At 33.9% G+C, this 18214-nt stretch overlaps 1 protein-coding gene across 1 annotated transcript in view; it reads left to right on the plus strand.

Annotated features, from left to right (window-relative positions):
* Window positions 1-18214, plus strand: part of EXOC5 (exocyst complex component 5) — a 53976-nt gene that overhangs the window by 23441 nt on the left and 12321 nt on the right. The window contains exons 6-13 of the mRNA XM_010847691.1: window positions 684-712; window positions 1735-1844; window positions 2579-2623; window positions 2728-2868; window positions 3876-3958; window positions 4957-5166; window positions 6429-6576; window positions 16071-16179. Of these exons, the coding sequence (XP_010845993.1) occupies window positions 684-712; window positions 1735-1844; window positions 2579-2623; window positions 2728-2868; window positions 3876-3958; window positions 4957-5166; window positions 6429-6576; window positions 16071-16179 (875 nt within the window). The remainder of the gene's footprint in view (window positions 1-683; window positions 713-1734; window positions 1845-2578; window positions 2624-2727; window positions 2869-3875; window positions 3959-4956; window positions 5167-6428; window positions 6577-16070; window positions 16180-18214) is intronic.

An 18214-nucleotide genomic window follows, 5' to 3' on the forward strand; every position in this document is an offset into this window, starting at 1 on the left:
CCAACTCCCGGAGTTCATTCAAACTCACGTCCATCGAGTCAGTGATGCCATCCAGCCATCTCATCCTCTGTCGTCCCCTTCTCCTCCTGCCCCCAATCCCTCCCAGCATCAGTCTTTTCCAGTGAGTCAACTCTTCGCATGAGGTGGCCAAAGTACTGGAGTTTCAGCTTCAGCTTCATTTATATATACTTATTGTTTATTTTCTTTTAAGTGACAGTAATGAAACTTCATATGAGAAAATCCCAACAGAAGGGAAAAGAGACAAATATCAAGTGAATTTAAAATGCCAATGAATATGAGTAGGGACAATAAATCAGTTGTTAGGACTGGCTCAGTTAATTAATGTCTGGTTCAGAATTCCTCCCTCTTTAAAAGGGATTTGGTTATTCTGTGTGAATTTCCTCAGTGAGAACAAGATACTCATCTGAATTGCCCGGTTTCAGCTTTGTTAAATGGCATGCTTCCTGTCAGCACTCTCTCCCCTCTGGCCTTGTCTTGGCCTCCTTCCTCGGCCACACCCTCCCTCTCCCTCCCTTCCTCCCTCCCCTCCCTCCTATCCTTTATGAAGACATTTAGTATGGAGAATTCCAATGTATCCCCATTCTCCCTTTTATTAATACCTTACATTACTATGGTACATTTGTCACAAATAATGAACTTCATCATTGGTTTCTGTCTTTCAGATTTTCAGAAGTTAAATCTAAAATTGCAAGTAAGTGGGGTTCTATTTATTTAATTGTTTTGCATAGGTGATCAAACTACTTTTATAAAAGAAAGAAAATCGTAAAGGAAGAGAGTGGGAACAATGTCATCCTCCCACCCAATCCGTGAATTTGATTCCTCTTCCTTGAAACAGCTACTAAATATTATCTGTTTCTTATGTATTCTTCCATAGTACTCTATGGATATCTTGATATAAGCATAGAACATAAATGATGTATATAATATGTAGAATTTTTTTATATGGTCCCCATGTATTTTAAAATTGGTGGCATCCTATACAAATAGCTTGATACCTTGTGTTTTTAACAGCATATCTTAGACATTGTTTTTGTATCCATACATACCTGTCTCTCTCTTTTTTTTAAAAAAAAAGCTCATATGACCATTTTAGTACCTATTTAACTCCGTACATGGTAGCCTGAAACTTGTTCTTTAGATTGTATTTTAGGCAGATCATTCCAGATTTCTTTAATAGTCACTATATTTCTAGGCTCTAAGTCACTATTCAGGAACTCGCTGAAGTTCAAAAATCATCTGTTTTGCCAAAAGTGTACCGTAATAGCCCCAAGAATGTAGTGAATCAAATACCACATGTTGTCGTATAATCTGGTATTGAATCTGCCTTTGTTCATGGTAAAGATATTTGAACTCTAGTAAAGAGTTTGATAGTTCTCTTTATTCTTTCTCTAAAGTCAGGTTTAAGACTTTTCCTATCTCTTGCTTTCAGAAATGACATCCAGGTTTTTCCCATAGTCGTAAATGGAAGTCAGACTATAGGAGCTGATCTATTTTGCCAATTGGGAAGATTTTGTGTGTGTGTTGAAAATATAGATTTATATACCTTAGTATATTATAATAAGAGTTTTGATCTACTACCTATAATCTAATGGTTTTCACAATTCTTTTAAAAGAAAGCTAGGTTCATAGTCATTATATTTATAAAGAAACCGTATACTTACAAATAACCTGTGTACTTTGTCTCATTGTAACTGAATGACTTTCTATTTTTAGGTAAATACCATGATTTAGAATGCCAGTTGATTCAGGAGTTTACTGGTGCTCAAAGAAGAGGTGAAATCTCCAGAATGAGAGAAGTAGCAGCTGTTTTACTTCATTTTAAGGTACATAGAAAAAATTTAAAGTGCAGATTAGTCTTAAAGAATGTAGAGATAATGTGAATTCTGTATGTTGTTGTTTTGTCACTAAGTTGTGATTCTTTGTGACCCCATGGACTGTAACCCGCCAGACTCCTCTATCCATGGAATTTCCCAGGCCAATAATATTAGAGTGGGTTGCTGTTTCTTTCTCTGGAGGATCTTCCCCACCCAGGGATTGAACCCGTGTCGCCTGCATTGGCAGGCACATTTTTACCACTGAACCACCAGGGTGTTTTACGGTCTGTGATTTTGCCCTGTTGTTTTAGTGTATCACAGTGTTAATTTTCATTGTTTGGAATAATTTGAATGTATATTTTTTATGTTTCTCCAGAAATGATACTAAATCCTAGGTCTTAAAGATCTTATATTCAGTACTATTAATACTTATTTTAATTAATATTAATACTATTAATAATAAAACTATCACTGAATTTTTATATAGTTTGATGTAGAAAATTGTCTCCCTTCTGGCTGTTTATTGTTTTTTTTAGTCAAACATTTTATGAAATAATTCAAAAGCAAGAAGGCTTGACCTTAAGTGTCCACTGGAATACAGAAACCAGAGAGTAGCTGTTACTGCTAACCATTTATTGAGGCATAGAGATAGCTTTATTATATATAATACCTCTTTTATTGACGTTGTTATTGTTGTTATAACTTAACCAAAAAAGTGATGTGTATTTCTCTCTTCTTCTTAGGGTTATTCTCATTGTGTTGATGTTTATATAAAGCAGTGCCAGGAGGTAACATAACAGTACACTTCATTTGATTTTATTTTATGCTAGTTTGTGTTTTAAAAAGCATTTTAAATTATATATTCATTATATAAAATTCCTCTGCTCTTTAGGGTGCTTACTTGAGAAACGATATATTTGAAGATGCAGCAATACTCTGTCAACGGGTAAACAAACAAGTTGGAGATATCTTTAGTAATCCAGAAACAGTACTGGCTAAACTTATTCAAAATGTATTTGAAATCAAACTGCAGGTAATTTTAAACAGTGACTAAGTAGTTCTTAAGACTGTATGTGTTTTTTCCCCTCTGTTTTAAAAGTTTTTAAAAATTGAGTTTATTTGTGTAATATCCTTAGGAACAGCAATTCACTTATTAAGTATAGGGGAAAGGAGTGACAGTGTTGAGCTTTAAAACAAAGTGTTAAAAGGTGCCACTCACAGTCATTAGAGCATGTGTTTGAAATTACATGTGTATCAGTAGTAGTGTTAACAGGTGTGAAAGATTAGCCTCAGATTTTAATATTCACTGGGCTCTCACCTTGACCAATAGATAGCATTTTGAAATGCTAAGAATGATACTTAGCATTGACATTGCTTACCTTATTTTACCTTAGTAAAGTAAATTTGAACAAGAATTACAAGATCTGTAGAATTTTTTGTCATATGGCACTGACATGAAAAGAAAAAACTCTGAATGTTTCGTTTACAGCCTTTACTTCCATAGCTCTGTACTTTAAGGCAACATTTCCTAAACTGTTTACCAATAGATTCAGCAGTGTTAAATAAATATTGTTTTAAAAACACAACTTTTAATATCCTTTAGAGGTACTAATATATATTGTGATCCTCTAGAAGTGGAAATGTAATGTACTGCCTTTCCCAATTTTATAGTAATGTCTCTTAGTGTCTCAAAGGACAGTAGTGTTATTTACAGTTTGGGAAATGCTACTTTAAAGAATTGACCATATTGATATAGCTTAAAGTGTTGTTTTTTGGTATTTTTTTCAAAAGACAAGATATTTGAGATTCTTAATGTTTAGTCCCAACACTGATATAAATGTACAAGTAAATATGAGAAGCAGTAAACTAAAAACCTGTTTTTTAATTTTTTTTATATTGGTCTATTTCCTATGCATTGCCTTTGCCGCTGGATTTTAAGTCAGAACAGATCAAGAAAATGGAGTAATTCTAGAGGAAAAAAATGTTGACTATATAATTTAATATTTATTTAATTAACAGAATGTTGACTTTTCTTTTTAGAGCTTTGTGAAAGACCAGTTACAAGAATGTTGGAAGTCTGATGCAGAGCAGTATCTCAAAAGTCTCTATGATTTATACACAAGGTATATTTTTAATTATTAGAAAATAGTAATATCTCACCTTTACTTTTCTTCAAATAGAAAATTGGGAAATATTCAGGTGTTTTTGAATAACAGTTTGTCAGATAGCAATGTAGCTTTTAGCATTAAATACTTGGCTGTATAGACTAGTATTGTATGAGTATCTTTCTTAGCATGTTAACTATTAGATATTATGCTTTATGTTAATATACTTTAATGAAGTATAAACTAAGACCTGACTATGACTAAGTCTTGTTTAAACTAAGACCTGAGAATTATGTTTTTGATCTTAATTGTAAACTAGTTCATTATTGTTTAATTTTTTTAAGAATGAGTAATAATTACATTTATTTTCATTAACGCTTTAGAAGTTGAGAAAAGGAGTGACAAATTCTTAACCAATGATGGTTTCAGACTTAACTCTGATGTGAAAATTTGTCTTGTATTTTGTAAATGGCAATGTTACACTGTGTAGAAGCTTCATGTGGAGTTTTTTTCCAGTCCTGTTGCTTTTCTTCATTGTCATTTTGAGAAGAGGGTTTTCAAAAGTAGCTATAATCAGGAAGTCTGTTTCAACAGCAGCACTATTGTGAGTCTATCTTCAGCAGTGAGAAACAGAAAATTAGAGGCAAGTCCAGAGAAGAGAATGAACAGAGGAAGTATTTTGACTTGGTACCATGTCATGAATGGCATACTTGAAGCCATTCTGGCATTGTTGCCATTTCTAGACTGGTTGGTTGCCTCAGTTTCCTCTTGTTGAGTTATCTCTAGGAGTTTATGGCAGTTTTCAAAACCATGATATTTGTAATATACATTCTACTTAATATATTTATATAACCTTATGCAATTGCTCTCTCCATTCTAAGTAATTTCCCAGGGTTTAAGAAATGGTGGTTTAATGTAAGTTTTTCAAAAGTCACATTGTAAAAATATGTATTTTTTAATATTATTACCATACCTAAAATATACATTTATCTTTTCCCCCTCTTTTCCATGAAAAGAACCACAAATCTTTCCAGCAAGTTGATGGAGTTTAACTTAGGTACTGATAAACAGACTTTCTTGTCTAAGCTTATCAAGTCCATTTTCATTTCCTATTTGGAGAGCTACATTGAAATAGAGACTGGCTATTTGAAAAGCAGAAGTGCTATGATCCTACAGCGCTATTATGATTCAAAAAACCATCAAAAGAGATCCATTGGCACAGGAGGGTAAGTGTTTTTGTTAAATGTTATAGTTAAAACTAAAGATATTAAAAACATTTTTATATTTGGGCAACTTGTGAAATATTGATAGTCATTAGAATTTTCTTTGAAGAATTATCAGTTTTTTTATACCATTCATCAAATCCTGTCTTTTTAGCCACATGTTGAAATATTTTAACATTATTAAAATGTAAAACAGAATACCAGTGCCATAAAGAGTTCCTCCCATCCTCCCCCCTTTCCTTTTTTCAGACTGAGTTAATTATTCCAGGCTATTAGGAAGTAAATTGTTTTATTGCTGCTGTTGCAGGTGTGGTTAAAAAGAATAAAAACCCCTGCAAATTGATACCCTGAGCTTTTTAAATGACTTGGGCATGAACTTGTTTAATACATTAAAACTTGAATTTACTCATATCCTAGGAGAAAATAAAATGATTTGCTATAAGAATTCGTTGGCAGCTCAGTAATCTAGATCTTACCTATCTGGAATTTAGTTGATTCTAGGATGAATCAAAATGACTTTTGTGAACCATCAGAGTTGATGGTTCATATAATATTCATAGCTAAATCAGCTTCTTATTTCCCAGCTTGTTATATATTAAATAATGATCATGGAGAGATTATAACTAGGAATAAGAAGTGACATCTGAAAGGCAGAAAGTAAAAGAGAAAAGCTAAAAAACAACCATAAGAATTTTTTTTTAAAGTTCACAATCTGGAGCTATATATTCTATAAATAGGAACAAAAGTAATCTAGCCTTCTATAACTATAATAAATGTTCTTAATAACCCTCAGTCATTTAGAAAAGCTAAATTATGTTTAATAGTAAATAAAGAAGTGTACAATATGCTTAAGTAGTATATTTAAAAAGCTTTAAAATTTTAAAGTTTGTTTTAAGCAGGGCCATTTAATTATCTGAAACATTAGCTTACTTCGAAAAGCCTACTTCCTAAGGAAACCAAACAAGAAGTTTTTGGCTAATGAGTCAGAATTATAGAGCTAAATATTGAGTCAGAATTGTAGACCTAAAAGAGACTTTAGAGATAATAACTGCAAACCTACTCACTTTTCATATGATAGTCTTCTATTTAGAGATTAATGCTTGCTTCACTTTACAGAATTACTTATTGAAATTAGAAGTTTTAGGTCTCCTGCTATTGGTCCATTTTTCTTTTTATTAGTTCATGTATACTAAGTTTGAGAGTACTTGACATTGAAATCTATGTATATTAGTTTTCTTTTTTCATTTGTTTCTATTATGCACTAGTATTCAAGATCTGAAAGAGAGAATTAGACAACGCACTAACTTACCACTGGGGCCGAGTATTGATACTCATGGAGAGACTTTCCTGTCCCAGGAAGTGGTGGTTAATCTTTTGCAAGAAACCAAACAAGCCTTTGAAAGATGTCATAGGGTAAGAATTGTACATGTATTTAATTTATATATAGCTATGTATTTTAAGTTTTGCTTGTTTATACTAAGATGGTTATGAACACCTGTTTATCATAATAAAAAAGTAGGATTTTTGTTTAGGGAACAGAATTATTTTTAAATTGTTTAGAAGTATATTTTAATATGATTTTAAACGAAGATTCCAAATTTTCTTCAGTGAGATATTAAATCAAAATATGAAAGTGAGGGTTAGAACCATATCATAAAGAAATACAGCATTAGGGAGAGAAAGATGTTTTAAGAACAGATATCAAAGGAAAGGAAAAACTGACTCCATTAAAAATTTAGATTGCCTTCAACAAACACACTTCAACAAAGTAAACAATTAAGCCAGGGTGTGAAAAGAAGGCTTTAACCAGTTTTACTAGCAGAAGATTTATAAAACAAATAATACTTGTTAGTAATTGTATAGCACATACTATGTTCCAGGCACTATTCCAAGCACTTTAAGTATGCATTAACTCATTTAGTCATTGTAACATTTCTGTGAGGTTGTTATCTCTGTTTTACAGAGGAAGAAGCTGAACTACATATTTCTTAAGTATGAAATTGAGAGTTGAGGTAGTCATAATTTTTTATTTGTATGATGTATGTGGTCTATATATTTATATTGATGGATCAATATAGACTAAATATAAATATAAATCGATAGAAAACAAGTCAAAGGCTATACATAAATACAGAAAATGTGAGTTATCAATAAGATATTTAGTCTCAATGGTGGGAAATGAAACTTAAGACAGGGAAAATACTAATTATCAATAGGTTGGCAAAAATTTTGTTGATACTCTTGGTAAGGATATGGAGCAATAGAAGTTCTTACACACTGCCAATGGAAGTAATAATCGGTATACTTTGGAGAGTAATTTGTTAATTAAAGAATTTGTAAGTTCACAGGACATGTCTAACATCATAAGCTACATTGTTTGTCATGGTGAAAAATTAGAACCAAACTAAGTGTGCTGTAGAAAGAATTGATAAAGTGACATTGTTCATATACTGGAAAGCTAATATACCAATTTAAATGACTAAACTAGAGTTACATGTGTCAGCATGAGTAAATCTCAAAAATATAATGTTTAGTGGAAAGAGCAAGATGGGGAAAGATATATGTATTATACCACAATATAAAGTTCTAAAAAGTAAAAATAGTTTGTTCAGGAGCATGCACAACATGGGTGTGATAAACAGTTTGAGAGTAGTGGTTGTCTTGGGAGGAATACGTAAGGCACTTTATAATGTTGGACTGCCCCTGCCACCACAGAAGAAGAAAATCTGAAGTACATTTGGAAAATGTTAAGATATGACACCTCAGGGTATGTGATGGCTGTATTTGATACAGTAATAGCTCTACTCTTCTGAATACTGGAAATATGTTAAAATATTTCTATACCATCAGATCATCAAACCTGAAGCTGTCAACATATTTATTGTTTTGAGTCACAGTGTGTGCTTAGTCACTTTAGTCATGTCCAACTCTGTGCAACCCTGTGGGGTGTAGCCCACCAGTCTCCTCTGTCCAAGGGATTCTCTAGGCAAGAATACTGGAGTGGGTTGCCATGCCCTTCTCCAGGGGATCTTTCCAACCCAGGGATTGAAGCTAGGTCTCTTGTATCTCCGGCATTGGCAGGCAAGTTCTTTACCACTAGCACCACCTGGGAAGCTCTTGAGTCACACTCAGTAACTAGATCTAAATCACAACCTTCTGTCTGGATAAAGACAAAATTGAAAATCAGTTTAATTCATTGCAGTCTGATCTAACAAAACATTATTTTCTGTTTACTTTGTACCACCTGACATGTTAGGCATTAAGGTTATAAGTACAAAACATACACATTACTTTTGAATAGTGAGAAAAGAGGTAGATATATAAAGAATTAGTGCAAGTAGATATACACTATGTATATAGTGACAGATTTCCTCTTCTTGGGCTCTAAAATCACTGTGGATGGTGACTGTAGCCATGAAATCAGAAGACAATTGCTTCTTGGCAGGAAAGCTGTGAACAGACCTAGACAGTATATACTCTGCTGACAAAGGTCCATATAGTCAAGGCTGTGGTCTTCCCATTGGTCATGTACCGTTGGGAGAGCTGGACTGTAAAGAAGGCAGAGCACCAAGAATTTATGCCTTCGAACTGTGGTGCTGGAGAAGACTCCTGAGAATACCTTGGACAGCAAAGAGATCAAACCAGTCAATCTTAAAGGAAATCAACCCCGAATACTCTTTGGAAAGACTGATGCTAAAGCTAAAGCTCCAGTATTTTGGTCATCTGATGTGAACAGCTGACTCATTGGAAAAGTCCCTGTTACTGGAAAAGATTGAGGGCAGAAGGAAAAGAGAGCATCAGAGGATGAAATGGCTGGATGGCATCACCGATGTGATGGACATGAACTTGGGCAAACTGGAGATGGTGAGGGACAGGGAGGCCTGGCGTGCTGCAGTCCATGGGGTTGCAGAGTTGAACAGGACTGGGTGACTGAACAGCACAACAACAGATACACACTGTTGAGACTTAAAGAGGAAGCAGCTGGCTCTGACTGGTTAAGGAATTAAGGACGAGTATTTTTCAGGGAAGATTTCAAAAAGGAGAAGACATTTGAGGTCTGGGTCTTGAAAGATAAATAGGGTATCTTCAAGATTCTGGCAGGCGATTTCAGGAAAAGAGAATATTACATGCACAAAGACATATACAGAGAACAATCATGCAGCATGAAATGCTTGAACTGTAAAAGGATATGGGGAGAATAATGAGACGGGAATTTGAAAATGTAGACAAAAATTCTTTCTATACCATACTTAGAAATTTGGCCTTGACCCTGTTAGATGTTGATGGAAATATTAAAGGATATAAAACAGGGCAGTGTAATGAGAAGATTGGGTGTATTTTTCTTTTTTAAAAAGCTTAGTAATGTCGAGATATAATTGACATTCAGTAGACTGCATGTATTTGAACTATACAGTTTGGTAACTTTGGTAAATTATGTGTACATTTATGAAGCTATAGTGCAATCAAAGTAATGAACAGATCATCACCCCCAAAGTTTCCTTTTCTACTTGTAAATTCTCCTTTTCTCCTCCCTTGTTTCTGTCCTCAGGCAACCGTGACCTCCTTCACTGTAGATTAGTTGTCAAAAAGAAGTTGTCAAGATTCAGGACTGAGTCTTGAAAACTAAATAGGATTTTTCAAGAAGTTGATTAATTTTCTAGAATTTTTAATAAATGGGATTATAATGTAGTATATACATGTGTTTCTGGATTCTTTAACCCAGCATAAATGTTTTGAAATTCATTCATGTTGTGTGTATTAGTACGTTCTTTTATTGCTGAATAGTATTTTATTGCATGGAAAAGAAGTGAAAGTGTTAGTTGCTCAGTCATGTCTGACTCTTTGTGACCCATGGGCTTCTCCATCCATGGAATTCTCCAGGCAAGAATACTAGAGTGGGTAGCTGTTTTCTTCACTCGGGGATCTTCTCGACCCAGGGATTGAACCGTGGTCTCCTGCATTAAAGGCAGATTCTTCACTGTTTTGCTTATCCACTTACCTATTGATGGCAGTTTAGATTGGCTCCAGTGTTTGGTTAAAAATGAAGCTGCTTTGAACATTCATTATGTATCTTTATGCAGACATATGCTTTCATTTCTCCTTAGTAACATTTTTAAAAATTGGGTTCTTATTTCTTGACAGTTGTATATGTAGTTAAGACTCATTTTTTTAAAAAATTTAGAGTGAAGTTGCTCAGTCGTGTCCAACTCTTTGCAACCCAATGGACTGTAGCCTACCAGGCTCCTCCATCCATGGAATTTTCCAGGCAAGAGTACTGGAGTGGGTTGCCATTGCCTTCTTCAGGGGATCTTCCCAATCCAGGGATCGAACCTGGGTCTCCTGCACTGCAGGCAGACGCTTTACTGTCTGAGCCACCAGGGAAAAACTCATTTATCAAATACCTAATGTGCAGATTTTTTTTTTCAGTCTGTGGTTTGTCTTTTTCATATCTAAACAGTATTTCAAAGAATAGAAGTTATTAATTTTGACACTTTTCTGTTATGGGAGGTATTTTTGATATCATATATAAGGAATCCTTGCCTAACCTAAGGTCACAAAGATTTCCTTTTATATTTTCTTTTATTGTATTTGTTTCCTTTAAGTTTTCTTTCTTTAAAAAAATTTTTTTTAAAAATTTTTATATGATTTTGAAAGGTTACTCTCTATTTACAGTTACTACAAAATATTGGCTATATTCTCCACGTCGTACAATACCTTGAGCCTGTCTTATGCCCAATAGTTTGTGTCTCCTACACCATATCCATATATCCCCCTACAGTGGTAACCACTAGTTTGTTCTTTGTCTCTATGAGTCTGCTTCTTCTTTGTTAAATTCACTAGTTTGTTGTATTTTTTAGATTCCACATATGTGATATCATACACTATTCCTCTGATTTATTTCACTTAGCATAGTGCTGTGCAGGTCCTTCCATGTTGCTGTAAATGGCAAAATTTCAATTTTTTATGGCTGAGTAGTATTCCATTCTGTATATATTACCACATATTCTTATCCATTCATCTGGTAATGGCACTTAGGTTGCTTCCCTATCTTGGCAATTGTAAATAATGCTGCTGTGAACATTGGGATGAATGTATCTTTTTGGGTTAGTGTTTTTGTTTTTTGCTGTGTACCCAGGTGTGGAATTGTTGGATCTTATGAAAATTCTACTGTCAGTTGTTTGAGGAACCTCCATACTGTTTTTCATAGTGGCTATACCAATTTGCGTTCCTACTAACATTTTACTAGGGTTCCCTTTTCTCCACATCCTTGCCAACACTTGTTGTTTATACACTTGATAGCCATTCTGTATGAGGTGTGTGTTTGATTTGCATTTCTCTGATGATTAATGATGTTGAGGATCTTTTCATCTGCCTGCTGGCCATCTGTGTGTCACCTTTGGAAAAATGTCTATTCAGATTCTCTGCCCAAGTTTTAATCAGTTTTTAAAAAAAATATTGAATTATATGACTTTTTAATATTTCTGGATATTAATAACCTCTTACCTTGCATATCATTTGCAAATATCTTTTCCCATTCAGTGTGTTGCCTTTTTGTTTTGCTGATGGTTTCCTTTGCTGTGCTAAGCTTTTAAGTTTGATTGTGTGCCATTTTATTTTTGCTTTTGTTTCTCTTCTCTTGCTTTAGGAGACAGATTGGAAAAATATTGCTAACACTTATGTCAAAGAGCATGCTGCCTGTGTTTTCTTCTGAGAATTTAATACTACACATTTTTGATCACTATAACTATAAATCTTGCATCAGGTAGTGAAAATCCTCTAACATTTCCATAGGAGGCATTTTCATATAATTCACATGATCAATTTGTCAGTTTCTGGGGGAAAAGAAGTTTGGTATTTTGACTGAAGTTACTTTGAATCTATAGTTCTATTTATGGAGAAGTGACATTTTAGCAAAACTGAGTTTTCAGATACAGTTGATTTTTATATGTTGATTTTATACCTTCAACCTGACCTAACTCACTTATTCTAATAATGTTTCTTGTAGATTCAATAGGATTTTCTGTATAGAGTATTATGTTTTCTGCCAATAAAGTCAGTTTTAACTTATTCTTTTCAATACAGATGCCTGCTTTGTTCTCTTGCTTTGTTGCACTGGTCAGAGCTTCTACTATAATGCTGAATATAAATGGCAAGAGCATACACCTTGCATTATTCTCAAAGTATTGTCTTTTATCATTAATATGATTCCAACTGTAGGTTTTCCTTTTTTAAATAATTTTTTATTGAAATATAGTTGATTTATAATATCATGTAAGTTTAAGAATGTGTGTGCGCGTGTGTGTGTGTGTGTGTTAGTAGCTCCGTCACATCTGACTCTTTGTAACCCCATGGACTGTCGTCCACCAGACTCCTCTGTCCATGGGATTTTCCAGGCACAAATACTAGAGTGGCTAGCCATTACCTTCTCGGGTATCTTCCCAGCCTAGGAATTGAACCCAGGTCCCCTGCACTGCAGGCAGACTTGACTGTCTGAGCCACCAGAGAAGCCTAAGTTTTAGGTGTACAGCATAGCAGTTCAGCTATATGTATATTTATGTGTGTATATATATGTGTGTGTGTATATATATTCCTTTATAGATTGTTATACAATATTGAGTATAGTTCCCTGTGCTATACAGTAGGTCATTGTTGGTTGTCTGTTTTATACATAGTTGTGTGTATGTGTTAATCCCAGCCTCACAATTTATCCCTCCCCATCCCCTTTTTCCCTTTGGTAACCATATGTTTGTTTTCTGTGTCTGTGAGTCTCTTTCTGTTTGGAAAATAAGTTCATTTGTGTCTTCTTTTTCTTTTAGATTCTGCAAATAAGCTATATTGTATGATGTTTGTCTTTATCTGACTTACTTCACTTAGTATGATAACCTCTAGTTCCATACACACACACATACATATACATACACTCGTGTACGTATATGTGTGTGCGTGTGCTTAGTTAGGTCCGATTCTTTGCAGCCCCACGAACTGTAGCCTACCAGGCTCCTCCGCAAGAATACTGGAGTGGGTTGCCATTTCCTACTCCAGGGGATCTTCCTGACCAGAGATGGAACCTGAGTCTCTTGCATTGCAGGCGGAGTCTTTACCACTTAGCCACCAGAGAAACCCTGTTTGATTAGGACCCATTTGTTTTTCATAGATACTCTTTATCAGATTAAGGAAATTATTTTATTCATAATTTTCTAGGTGTTTTTATAGGGATGGATATTAGGCTTTGTCAAATGCTTTTTTGTTGTTGTTATTCTGTTAATGTGAATTACGTTGATACATTTCCAAATGTTAACCTTGCATTCTTTTAATAAACTCCCCTTGGTCATCATGTATTGTCCTATTTATGTATTGTTGGATTGGGTTTACTAAACTTTTGTTTCTGTTTTTGTGTTTGTGTTCACAAAGGATATTGATTTATACATATTTTTTCTCATAATGTCTTTGTAGCTTTGGTATCAAGGTAATGTTGGCCTCATAGAATGAGTTGGAAATATTCCTTCGTCTTTAATTTTCTAGAAGAGTTTGTGTAAAATTAGTGTTATATCTTCCTTAAATATTTGGTAGAACTTAGTGAAGTCTTTTGTGCCTGTAGTTTTTAAATTTGTGAGTATTTTTAGCTACAAATTCAACTTCTTTGGTAGATATGGAACTATTTTAGTTACCTATTTCTTTTAAAGTGAGCTTTGGTAGTTTGTGTCCTTTAAGATTTGTATATTTCACACAGATTGTTGAATTTTGGGGGATTAAGTTGTTCATGTTATTGTCTTATCCTTTTTTTTAATGTTCAGTTGATTTTTGTGTGTGTGTATGTGTTTTTTAATTGAAAAAAATTGTTTAAAGTTTTGTGTTAATTTCTGGTGTATAGCAAAGTGATCCAATTATGTATATATTATATATAATATGTATATTCTTTTTCATTATAGGTCATTATAAGGTATTGAATATAGTTTGCTGTACTTTACACTATGACTTTCTTGTTTATTACATATATAGTAGCTTATTATCTTTTTAAAACCTGTTGAATCTATAGTGATGTCACCTATTCATTTTTGATGATTTGTGTCTTGTGTGTGTGATATAGGTTTATCAATTTATTAGTTTCCCTGGAGAATCAGCTTTGGTATCATTGATTTTCCTGTTTTGTATTTCATGGATGTCCACTCTTTATTATTTCTTTTCCTTCTGCTTACCTGGGCTTCATTTGATCTTCTTTATCTAGTTTTTAAGGTGGAAGGTGAGATCAGTGATTAGAGACCCTTCTTATTTTCTGATATAAGGATTTAATCTTCTAACTTTCTATTTAAGATACTGCTTTAGCTTCATACAATAAATTTTTATTTGTTGTGTTTATTTTCATTCAGTTCAAAATACTTTTAAATTTCCTTTTTGATTTCTGTTGACTGAAGAGTAGCTTAGAAGTATGTTATATCATTTCCAGATATTAGAGGATTTTTTAGATATCTTCTGTTAATGATTTCAGTTTGATTCTGTTGTGGATAGAGGATGTATTTTGTGTGATGTGAATCCATTTTAAATTTATTGAGACTTGTTTTTTAGCCCAGAATATGATCCATCTTGGTAAATGTTTTCTGAATACCTAAAGAAAATGTATATCCTAATGTTGGATAGCATGTTCTATGAATGTCATTTAGGTCCAATTGGTTAACGGTTATTTTTGTCTTGTATATCCTTACAACTTTTTCAGTCTACTTCTTCTTTCAATTATGCGTGAATATATGGATGTAGAGAGGAGGAATGTGGAAAATGGCTTGCTAAAGACATTTGTAAAGCATTGAACAAAGAAGGGAGGTGAGAGTTGTGGTAGAGAAGGGTAAAAGTTGGGGTAGTATTAAGACCAACAAGGGAATCAAGTAATACCAAACTCATAACTATAAGCAGTAGAGATTTAGAGAATTTAAAGTGGGTTATGCACTTTTAAACACCCAGCTGTATATATCAGATAACAAGCATTACTCTCAGAGGGAGCGTGAATAGAGACAACAAATAGGCAACAATCAATTGATTAATAATGTAGGCAGCAGTTACAAGAAGTTGAGAGGTTATTTTCCAACATTTTAAGAGGGATTTAATTTTCTCAGCATAACTACTAATGATTCTTTTACTAAGTAGTTAATCAGCAGCAACATCAACATCAAAATGAACATTTATTGTTGTGAACTTACGTGCCAGACACTAAGCTCAAAATATCTTACATGTATTTTCATACTTTATTTTCATCTCAAGGCTAGGATATAAGTACCATTAGTACTATTCCTACCTTACAGATGAAGAAATTGAGGTTTGGTGGGGTTAAATAACATCTCAAGGGTTCACTCAATGGGAAGTGAGGAAGGTGGGATTGAACCTGACCTATTTTATAGTGTCTGTTATTGATTTTCCTGTCCCCACCCTCCAATAAAATGAAGAATCCTTTCTGGTTCTGAGTTTTACCAGAATAGCTTTTATTCAATAGGTGACTCTCAGACTTCTTTTACTATGACATTAAGAAAGGCATTTTACATGGCAGTTGAATGTACTTTATTATATGTACTTATGTGTATGTTATGTTTGTGTGTATTTCTTTAAAACATACTTGGCTTTAATGTGTACCTTAGATTTTCTTTCTTTCCTGTCACGGTTAACATGGATTGCAATCCAGGTCAGAAAACAGTAATCTTATTTAAGCTGGGAGAATTGTAGACAAATATGGAGCACTGTAACTATATGTATATAAGAAAGGCATTTTGGGTGGGTGGAAGAGATTTAAGTTACCATTTGACACCAGAGCACTATATCTTATACAAAGTAGATTGCTTTAAAAAAAAAAAAAAGTTGCCTTTTTTTTTTTTTTTTTTAAAGGTAAACCTGAGGATTGATGTATTTGGTTTTTCTTTTTAAAGCTCTCTGATCCTTCTGATTTACCAAGGAATGCCTTTAGAATTTTTACCATTCTTGTGGAATTTTTATGTATTGAACATATTGATTATGCCTTGGAAACAGGACTTGCTGGTAAGTATATTTATATTATACTTCATCTTAAATTCCTTTGATCCTGTTTGGTTTAACTGTATGCATACTGTTATTTTATATGTATTTATCTCAGTCAATGCAGCAAAATGCTTTTTGAACTTCCTGTAGTGCAAGGATTTGTCAGATGCTAAAAGCTATACAAAGGCACAGTTCTCATGTTGCTTACATTGAGCAGGGCAGGATAAACTATATAAGTCACAGCAGTGTGTGGCAGACTGTAATACAATGCTGTAAGTTATAAAATGCCAAGGGGGCAGAAATGGAAATGATAGCAATTCTGCTTGAGACAGTTGAGTAATGTAAAGTTTGGAAAGGAAAATAAGCCTTATCAATAAGCCTGGAAAGGAATAGATTCATATGAAATTTTTTCTTTTGTTTTTGGCCTTTTGAGTTTACTGATATTAATAAGATAATAATGACCTCTTCCCTAAATTCTAGTCCCATTAGTTCAGTTGCCTCCTTGACTTCTCTCATCTGTTCTATGTACATCTCAAATTTAATGTATTCAAAATGAAACTCTTTATCTTCCATCTAAACTTCTTCCTTTCGCATTATTTCTCATGTCTTTAAAAGGCATTGCTATTTACTATTTACTGAAGCCCCAAACCCAGGAGTTGCCATAATTGTTCTTTTCATCAAACCTGAAAAACAGTCTGTCAGCAAATCCTGTCTATATACTGTCAAACATAACTCAAATTCTCCTACTTTTCTCCATCTCCATTGATACCAACTGATTTAAATATCATGATCTCCATCTGCTCCTAACTGATCTCTCTGTATGTTCTTACCTTTCCAAATAACTGACTCCATGTAACAGTCATGGTATAAATTTAAGGGTTTAAAATTTTTTTTGTTTAAGACATTTTAGTGGTTTCCTATTACACTTAGGGGGAAAACAGCAACAAACTCTTTACAAAAGCATAGTTTTGATCTGGCCTCCTCTTATATATTCATCCTCATCTCATCTACATTTCCCTTCACTACCCCAGCCACTCTGGCCTTTATTCTTTTTCCTCACTCAGGTTCTTTGCACTTGGTGTCCCCCCCTCCCAACCCCCATTTCTTTTTCTTCAGCTCTTTTCATGTCTGGCTTTTCAGGCTTCTGATCTTAACTAAGGTGCCACATTTTTAGAGAGTCTTTTGCTGATGGACCTAGCTAAAGTGACCCACTTCTCCCAGCCTAGTTACTCATTATTTCATCATTGAATTAACTTTGTTCATAGCACTTGTTACAATAAAATTTTCATGCATTGGTATTCGCCTCACTCATTGAACATATACTTAAGTGCTTATTCTTATGAACTTACATTCTTATGGAAAAGATTGACAAATGACTAGTAAGTACAGTGAATAAAAATAAAATTGAGTAAGAAATAGAGAATAGTAATGGGAGGTAGAATGGGGAATTCAGGGGGAAGAGGGCTTTTTTAGAAAGGATGGTCAAAGAAGGCCTCTGAGGAGACATGAATCAGCTGAATGAAGCGAAGGAATAAATTGAATATTTGGAGAAAGAGTATGTTAAGCAGAGAGAATAGCATGTAAGTTCTCGTGGTTAGGAATCTTATTTGTCTTAATTGCATTATAGTCTAGCACCTAGAAAGCTAGTGGAGGTGATGGAATTCCAGCTGAGCTAGTTCAGATCCTAAAAGATGATGCTGTTAAAGTGCTGTACTCAATATGGCAGCAAATTTGGAAAATTCAGCAATTTTTGAAAATTCAGGTCAGTTTTCATCCCAATCCCAAAGAAAGGCAATGCCAAAGAATGTAAACTACTACACAATTGCACTCATCTCACACGCTAGCAAAGTAATGCTAAAATATTCTCCAAGGGAGGCATTAGCAGTACGTGAACCAAGAAATTCCAGATGTACAAGCTGGATTTAGAAAAGGCAGAGGAACCAGAGATCAAATTGCCAACATCTGTTGGATCATAGAAAAAGCAAGAGAATTCCAGAAAAACATCTACTTCTGCTTCATTGACTACATTAAAGCCTTTGACTGTGTTTGTTCCACA

The sequence above is a fragment of the Bison bison genome, unplaced genomic scaffold (genome assembly GCF_000754665.1).
Source record: "Bison bison bison isolate TAMUID 2011002044 unplaced genomic scaffold, Bison_UMD1.0 scf7180017864254, whole genome shotgun sequence".
Taxonomy (NCBI): Eukaryota; Metazoa; Chordata; class Mammalia; order Artiodactyla; family Bovidae; genus Bison; species Bison bison.